The sequence below is a fragment of the Octodon degus genome, unplaced genomic scaffold, assembly GCF_000260255.1.
Source record: "Octodon degus isolate 3935 unplaced genomic scaffold, OctDeg1.0 scaffold00093, whole genome shotgun sequence".
In the NCBI taxonomy this organism is placed as follows: Eukaryota; Metazoa; Chordata; class Mammalia; order Rodentia; family Octodontidae; genus Octodon; species Octodon degus.
Window position 1 is genome coordinate 2,591,242 of NW_004524669.1, and position 9,175 is coordinate 2,600,416.

At 37.5% G+C, this 9,175-nt stretch overlaps 1 protein-coding gene and 1 non-coding gene across 2 annotated transcripts in view; both read left to right on the plus strand.

Moving 5' to 3' along the window:
• The window catches only part of Larp4 (La ribonucleoprotein domain family member 4), a 71,045-nt gene that overhangs the window by 35,180 nt on the left and 26,690 nt on the right, over nt 1-9,175 (plus strand). Inside the window, exons 5-8 of the mRNA XM_012516166.2 lie at nt 1,297-1,433; nt 3,641-3,744; nt 6,185-6,295; nt 7,329-7,382. Coding sequence (XP_012371620.2) covers nt 1,297-1,433; nt 3,641-3,744; nt 6,185-6,295; nt 7,329-7,382 — 406 coding nt within the window. The remainder of the gene's footprint in view (nt 1-1,296; nt 1,434-3,640; nt 3,745-6,184; nt 6,296-7,328; nt 7,383-9,175) is intronic.
• On the plus strand, nt 4,776-4,932 carry LOC111818533. The gene has a single exon (XR_002822506.1). It is a non-coding gene; the product is annotated as a U1 spliceosomal RNA (small nuclear RNA).

Consider the following 9,175-nt stretch of genomic DNA (forward strand, 5'->3'; position numbering starts at 1 on the left):
TGAGATTTCATTTTACTCCAGGAAGACTGGCTTTTATCAAGAAATTAAATGGTAACAAATGCTGGCAAGGCTACACTTCCTTCTGCATTATTGCTGGGAATCTGGTATACCCACTTTGGAAAACACTATGGAGATTCCTCAGAAAGCTTGAACTAGAAATTTCTTTGACACATCTATTACATTTCTAGGTATCTTTCCAAGAGTCAAAGATATACTGCTGGGGATGGTGGTACACACCTATAATCCCAACGCTTGGGAAGGGAGGCTGAGGCTGGAGGATCTTGCAGTTCGAAACCAGCCTGGGCTACAAAGTGAGCTCCAGACAAGCCTGAACCGCATAGTGAGATTCTGTCTCAAAAAGGCACACAAACAAAAACAGACGACATACTGCTATGATAACATATTTTCCCATTTTAATAGCAACACAATTCATAATAACTCATGTCAATCAGCAGATAAATGTGTTTATATACAATAGAGCACTAGTCTATCAGGCAGAATAAATCTGAGTTATTTGTAGGAAAATGAATGTATTATGGAATCCATTATGTTAAGTAAATCAGAAACATGGGCTTAAATATGTTAAGCTTCCCTTATATGAGAAACTCAAAGTATAAATAAATTAAAGCAAATTAATTATAGATAATAAGAAATAGAGAAGGGAGTCTCTACTCCTTGGATAGGATTAATATCTAATTTAATAGTAAATGGAAAGGGGACTAGGATTCAGGAAAGATTTGGGAGAGAGGATGGGGATATAAAAAGATTTGGTGTGTCATGGGCATGTTCTGGCTACCCACAATGAATATATTGAAAATGTATTGTAAACATGAACTTACTAAAAAAAAATAAATAAAGATTTGCAGCTCTAGCTTAGTGGAAAGGCCCTGGGTTCAGTCCCTCAGACTGCTCTCCTCCCTGGAAGGTTTACTCCTGGTTAGATTACCACTTTTCCCATATGTGTATTCTAGCACTGATGATGAAGTGTTTATAGGGTGGAGCATTGCAACTCTTTATACCATGCTATTTAATGGTAAGCCTCTTTCCATAGTAGTATATAATTCCATAGGAAAAAAAAATTCCATAGAGCTCTTTATCTAAAACTGGGCCAATTATGTTTGGAGAGTCATTTTGTGAAAGTGTTACCAACATAGATTATGTAGGTATCTTTGAAACTGAGCTTTTAAAATAATAGCATGATTTTGTTTTCCTGAACATAGTGATAAAAATGAATAAGGTACAACTTTTCTTGAGATGGTTTTCAAGAACTTCATGTTAACTTTTGTTTTCTTTCAGAGAAAATTTATCAAAGGATCTTTACTTAATATCTCAAATGGATAGTGACCAGTTCGTCCCAATATGGACAGTTGCCAACATGGAAGAAATAAAAAAGTTGACTACAGATCCTGATCTAATTCTTGAAGTGTTGAGATGTATGTAAATAATACCTTCTTTTGGGGGGAGGTAACCAGGAATTGAACTCAGAACTTTGTACTTGCCAGGCAGGCAGTGATTGTGTTTAAATATTTAAGAAGTTAAGTATTCTCTGGATTTCTCATGATTTGAGAGGCTTTAATGGTTCTGTGTTGTTCTAGTAATTCCCCCCCCCCCCCCCCCCGGGGTTTTTTTTTTTTTTTTTTTTTTTTTTTTTTCTTTCCCCCGGGAATGGGTTTGAGGGAATTGCTTCCCTTTTTTTTTTTTTTTTTTTTTTTTTTTTTTTTTCCTTTCCCCCGGAACCGGGGACTGAACTCAGATCCTTGTGCTTGCCAGGCAAGCACTTACTCTACTGAGCCATCTCCCCAGCCCTAGTAATTTGTTTTTGCTGTTTGCCGGTCTGTGTGTGTGTACGTGTGCACATACTTGTTCTTGCATGCAATCCATGTGTTCAACTCCTATATCAATTGTGTATTATGCTCACTAAGCTTGATGTTCAATTAGGAAGTGTAAACAATGAAATCTCTCTCTTTTTTTTAATCTTAAATGGGTTTCACAATCTATGAGTTGTAACTACAATTTGATAAGCACTTCTGAAGTTTGGTAAAGACTTGATACTTCTAGGGGCTGGGGAAATAGCTCAGCAGCTTAAGTGCCTTCCTAGTAAGCACAAGATCCCCAGTCCAGTACCACAAAAAATTGATATTGTTGGTGGGCTTGGTAGCACATGCCTATAATCCAAGTATTCTGGGAAGCTGTTAAAAGAAAATCACAAATTCAAGCCCAGCCTAGGCAATAAATAACCTACAGAGCCCTTATCTTAAAAAATGAACAGGAAGGGGCTGGTATGAAGGGCTTAGGTAGAGTCCTAGGTACCATAAACTATGTTACCTAGTTAGGCTCTTAAGACTTTTTAATGATGTCTGTGTTTTCATATTAATATTTCTTGGCAACTTCCCAAGTTTATTAATAAACTACTTGACTGAATAAAGGAGATCTTTTATATGGGGTCTGTTCAGAATGTTTCAAAGTTAATGGAGCCTGTGGTGCCGGCCCTGCGCTCCCCCCCCCCAGACAATGGAGACTGGGCGTGGTAGTGCACACCTGCAATCCCAGCACTTGGAGGGCTGTAAACAGGAGGATCACTACAAGTCTGATCTGTGCAGTGAGACCCTGTAGACCCTGTCTACCCTGTCTTAAATACAAAAAAAAAAAAAAAAAGAAAATTAAATACAGTAAGTACCATAGCCCTATATGGGAATGTTAAGTTTGTATAGACTTGTTTGTTTGTTTGTTTGTTTGCTTGTTTGATTGTTGGAAACAGGGTCTTGCTATGCAGTTCAGGCTGGCCTTGAGCTCAGTTTATAGCCCAGGCTGGTCTCAAACTTAGTGATCCTCCTGCCTCAGATTACAGGTGTACACCACCATGCCCAGCATAAAATGTCCCAGTCTTGTCTACAAAGAAAATTGGCAGACAAGCAAAATACTTTCTCTTACTTAGATTGGAACCAAGCACTTATACCACCCTTTACCCTTCATTGCTTTTTAAAATCTGCTTACTTCAGGGAAATGTGACATATTCTTACTCTGAAGGAACTAGAAATAAGTTTGGCTATGTAAAAGTACCCGTTTCTACTCTTTCCTCAAAATCAGCATCCAAAATCTGACTTTTGGCTCTTGGTTGGAATATATAAAAGTAAATATATTACTTTAAAAAGAGGCACCATATGGGCCAACAATATAGCTCAGTGCCTGCCCAGGCAAGTGCAAGGACCCAGTTTCGATTCCCCAGTACTGTAAGCTATGCTAGCCATGGAAAACCAGAGGTGATGGCACACACCTATAATCCCAGTGCTAAGAAGGCTGAAACAGGAGGATTGCTATGAGTCTGAGCTGTGTAGCAAAGCGCAGTACCAAATATATAAATTTTTTTTAAAAGGTACCATATGAAGTTATAATGTAACATATGCTCCCTGGCAGCTTCTTTTCAGCCTCAAGACAGTGCTGACTCAAAGTATGTACCTGAATATTTGCTCAGTGCATAACCTCTGAGGATATTTGTGTATAAACTTTGGATTTTTTTTATGATCATTGGCCTATTAGTCACTGGTAATTTATTCAGTTAAAAATTAAAATATTCTTTGGTGACATTATTAATATCACTGCCTTATCACTTTTAAATGAGACCTTTTTTTAAAAATTTCAGCATCTCCAATGGTACAAGTTGATGAGAAAGGCGAGAAAGTGAGGCCGAGTCATAAACGTTGCATTGTGATTCTCAGAGAGATTCCTGAAACAACACCAGTAGAGGTAAACTGTTCGTCACTGTTAAAGTGAAATGCTCTGTAACTAAACTGGAGAAGTTACACAAGTGAAGTATAATTCTGACTTCGTATCATTTATTCTCAACATAATATTTTAGCAATGGGGCCCGGCAAGATAGCTCAATGGTCTAAAGTGCCTGCTTAGGCAAGCTTAGGCAAGCACAGGGACCATAGTTCAATCCCTAGCACCACATGCTGCACCAGCCCTGCCCCTGGGGCGGGCGCTGAGCCACAGGGGAAGGGGGAAAATATTATAGTATAGTTTTGTTAAGGCTAGTTATTTTTAAAGAGATTAATGAAATAACCTTACTGATTAGTGAAACAAAACAAATGTGCATTCATAAAAATGGCATGGTACTTGCTTAAGAATAAAGTAGTGGGGCCAGGGAGTTGGCTCAGTGGAATAAGCGCTTCCCTGGCAAGTGCAAGAGCCTGAGTTCAATCCCCGGTTCTGCAAAAAAAAAAAAAAAAAAAAAAGAATAAAGTAGTAATTGGATGAAACACTATAATCCAGAAGCGCAGTCTCCTATAATTATGCATGATCATATTTAAAATTTAGATTCTTGGGCCAGGCTTATAGCTCAGTAGTACAAGAACCTACTTGGCAAGCAAAAGGTCCTGAGTTCAATTCCCAGTACCCCCTCAAAAAATAATAATAATTAGATTCTACCAGCTGTTGCTTACTTTATAGTTTACAGTCTTTTAAAGCCAAACATCTGTTTACAACAAAGAATCTGGGTCTTTGGATGGTTAAATAACTTGGCTCAACAGTAAATGGACTGTTAATTGACACAGTCTACTTTGTGCCTTTGCTTCCATTTATTCTTGAGACACTTCTGCCAGCCCAGTATAGAAGAGGTATGGGTGCCCGGGGCCTGCTTAACGGCACATAGCCTGATACGATGGGAAGCCTGACATGATGGGATGCCTGACAGGGAAGGTGGTGCTGCTGCTGCATGGGGTCCATGAGGGGTCTGGTAGAAGTGACCTTGGAGTAGGGTAGCAGAGGACAGTGGACTGTTGTCTAGGCAGAGGAGGTGATCCATGCTCAGGCACGGATTATGTGGCTCATCCATTGCAATCCAGATGTGCTGACCCCAGTGACTGCCCCAAATGTGGGTAACTCGACTGTGTAATTTGTGGTAGTGGGGGACTGTGTTTGCACTTTCCCCTAAAAAAATAAAAAAGATCTGCCATCCAGGAAAAAAAAAAATTGACACAGTCTAGATTTTTTTTCAATTTTTAATTTTTTTACAGTCTAGATTTAAACACACTCTCCAAATATGAAGCCCGTGTTTCTTTTCTTTATTTTTTCTATTTTCTTGTCTTGTCTTTTTCTTTTTGTCTTTTTGAGACAGGGTCTCACTATGCAGGTCAGGCTGGCCTTACATATCAGCCTCCCAAGTGCTGGGACCATAAGTGTGTGCCACCACACTGACTAAAAGCCCATGTTTCTTAACCACTGTGCCTCAGAGATTTGCTCTGAATTGCCAGGTTAAGTCATTGTAAATTTTAAAAGTTAAAATTTTTCAGTAACTTACTTGTAATTTATTACCTATTGAAAAAAGAATTTTTAAACCCTTGCCAGATGACAAAATGTCTTAGTTAATCATTTTGCCCAGTCATTCAGCATTAAATCTTTAAATAAGGGGTCAGAGAGATTACTCAGTAGAATAAGCGCTTCCCTGGTAAGTGCAAGGGCCTGAGTTCCATCCCTGGTTCCACAAAAAAAAGAAAGAAAGAAAAAAATCTCTAAATGAAAGTTTGTCAAATTTGGAATCAGTGAGATAAATTAGAAAATAAATCATCCCAAGATCTTTGATTTTTGAACTGCATGTCAAAAGTAAACTAAGGCCTTTCTACTGAAAAATTTCTCTATCCTTTTTAATTTTTTCTTCCTAGTTAAGCTACTGAATTGCCCAGGCTGGACTCACACTTGTAATCTTCTTGTCTCAGCCTCCAAGAGTGTTGGGATTATGACCAAGCCATCCCTCCGCACACCCAGCTTTTGGGGCTTGTTTTTACTAATGGCAGACTAGACAGGGAAAGGAGAGGAGATTTTAGTATAAAGAAAATTTAGCTTGCCACCAGAAGCGAAAAACTTGTTCTGCTGATAATAAAATAAAATTTTTCCATCCTTAAATTTTAAAATATAGTGTATTTTGTTCAGAATAATTAGCACATGAAGAAATAGGACTAAAAGACACAGAACTGCTTATCTTCCCCATAAACAAATAAAGGCCCATTATTTCTGGGTGTGGTGGTACACACCTGTAATCCCAGCACTGGGAGGCTGAGACAAGTGGATCATTGTGAGTTGGAGACCAGCCTGAGCCAACCTGAACTGCATGGCAAGACTCTCTTTAATTTTAAAAAAAGCACATTACTGTTATTTTTTAAAGTTGTCTATAAATTGTCTTTTTTAGGAGGTGAAAGCTTTGTTCAAAAATGAAAACTGCCCCAAAGTGATAAGCTGTGAGTTTGCACACAACAGCAACTGGTACATCACCTTCCAGTCAGACACTGATGCACAACAGGTGAGAAGTTTTTTCTTCTACTATAAGTCTTAGTTACAAAAGTCAGTATATTTTAATTAAAATGTTTGCTTACTCTAATGTTATGAAGGCTACTGGGCACATTGGTCACCTTTTTTCTTTTGCTTAATTGGTTTCCTTTTTTGATTATCTTCATAAAAATCTCTTGGTTTTAATTTAAGAAGAACCTCCAGTCAATAAAAAAGTTAACACACACTGTTAAAATTCATATGAATGGGGCCGGGGATATGGCTCAATGGAATAAGTGCTTCCCTGGCAAGCACAAGGGCCTGAGTTCAATCCCTGGTTCCGGAAAAAAAAAAAAAAAAAAATTCATATGAATGGACTGGGCATGGTGGTGCACACCTGTAGCACTTGAGAGGCTGAGGCAGGAGGATTGCCACAAGCTGGAGGCCAGTCTGGCCTACATCGTAAGTTCAGGAGCCACCTGAACTACTGTGAGACCCTCTCTCCAAAAAACAACAAAATTAATGTGGATATTGAAAACCATATACTGAATGGTACTTCTACTACACAGTAGATCTACAATTTTCTAAAAAATTCTGCAAGTTTTGATTGAATGGTTTTATTAATAAGTCCTCCTTAAAACAGAAATATGTACTTTAAACAAATAATAGTACAAATTGACAGATTTTTATTGTTCTTTAATATGTCTTATAAATTTCTCTAAATTGGGCTGGGGAGATGGCTCAGTGGAATAAGCGCTTCCCTGGAGAGCGCAAGGGCCTGAGTTCAATCCCTGGTTCTGCCAAAAAAGAAAAAAAAAAGAAATTCTTCTGAATCATATATCTACTGTGGTTTTAGGTCTGCTTTCAGTCTTGCATATTTTATCTGTAGTAATCTATATGTGTGAATTTTAGCTGAGAATGTTTTAATTTTTAATTTACTTTTCATTCTGTCAACTTAAGGATTTTTTTTAAAGAAATAATTGGTAGTTCCAGACTCTTGATAAGTAAAGGTGGCTTTAATGAAATGTCTATTTAGATACTAATGAAAGTTCTTTCTGCTTTAACAGGCATTTAAATACTTGCGAGAAGAAGTGAAAACATTTCAGGGCAAGCCAATCATGGTAAGAAACCTTTCTCCATACAGAGAAGGGTAGTGAAGCAAAGCTTAGGTTTTTGCTTTTTTGCTATTTAAGAAAACACAAATAGGCAATGTTTTATAGGCCTGTAGTAATTTTAAAGACATCTGTGTGGGGCTGGGGAGATGGCTGAGTTTAATAAGCGCAAGGGTCTGAGGTCAATCCATGGTAATGCAGAAAAAAAAAAAGATAAAAAAGATAAAGTTTAAACCTATCAACCTCGGGGAAAAAAAAAAAGAAATTCTACAGAATTTCATTAAACAAAATAATAGGAATTAAAAAAAAAAAGACATTTGTGGCTTGTGTTGTATGTTATTTCAAAAAATTAGCTGATAGGCATTAAGATATTTTGTATATGGTAGTTCTTTCCAAATAACTATAGCATTTATTTGGTAGTTCGCAACTTATATTTCCAAATCTCAAAATGAACATTAGATATCATTTTTTAATAACATAAGTAGAAAACAATCTTAGAACCTTCAACTTCATCTGTGTTAACTGCATTTCCACGTTAACATCCAGCCATTGGGATCACTGATGATACTTGCTCACTGTCTTTCAGTGGCTGATCTGTTCACAGTTCTCATGTATCTTTCAAACTTCTTTCCATCATTGTTGCTTACCTTTCTTAGGTTTGAATAATTGAAATAGCATCATAACTGCTAAGTGTTCAGCTTTTCCATTCTCCACATTGCCACATTGCCACCAGTTATTTCTAAACTGAAATAACATACTTTTTTTTTCTTTTCACATGGTCCTCATTCTGCATGTGATAATAGCTATTCTCAGCATTGCTTATAAGTGTAATACATTGTTCTAACTCCTCTCTGTTGTGTTCATAACACTTTACATATGTTAATTTCATCCTTTTAAGAAGGTGAGATAGGTACTCTGGTTTTCCATTTCTTCTAGTAAATCAAAAGAGAATAATTTACCTGGTTTCATAGAACTAGTAATGTTACGTTTATTAAGAGGTATGTGTAAGGCACTGTTCTAAAATTGACACATTTATATTACTTGGTTTTTGTTTTGCCTTTTTGAGACAGAGTCTCCTTATGCAGCTCAGGCTGGCCTTTAGCTCACTTCTTAGCCCAGACTGGTCTCAAATTCAGCAGTCTTCCTGTCTTAGCCTCCTGAGTGCTGGGATTACAGGCATGTGCCACCACATCCCTTATTCCTTTTTGGGAGAGTACTGGGGATCAAATTCAGAACCTTGTGCTTGCCAGGCAGGTGCTTATGGTACTGAGCTATCTCCCCAGCCTTTTCTGTGTATTTATTTTTTAGGTTTGTCTTGCCTGTTCTGAGACCATTACTTTTTCATACAGATTTTACAATGTTAGTTGGCTGTGGTGACACACATCTCTAATCCCAGCACTCAAGAGTGAGGCCTTGCCAGAGTTCAAGGCCAGCCTGCACTACATAGTGAGAACCTGCCTTGCAATAAAACAAAAGTACAACAAATTTCAGAATGTTTGTCTAGTGTCAACAAAACCAAACAAAAACCATATTCAGATTAATAGAATTGTAAATATTGCTTAAACTGATTATAAACAGCACTTTTATTCTAAATATACTTATATTTGTGAATAGTATTTCAGTACTAGTACAGATCTGTTTATAATTACCTTCTTAAAGTAATTTTTGGATACCTTAGTTTGATGTGGCTTTTTCTGTTTTTTGTTTTTTTTTAAATTTTTATTTATTTATGTGGGGGGGCAGCTCAGCCCACCAGGGGGCGGGGCTGGCTGGCATGTGGTGCTGGGGGATTGAACCGCGGT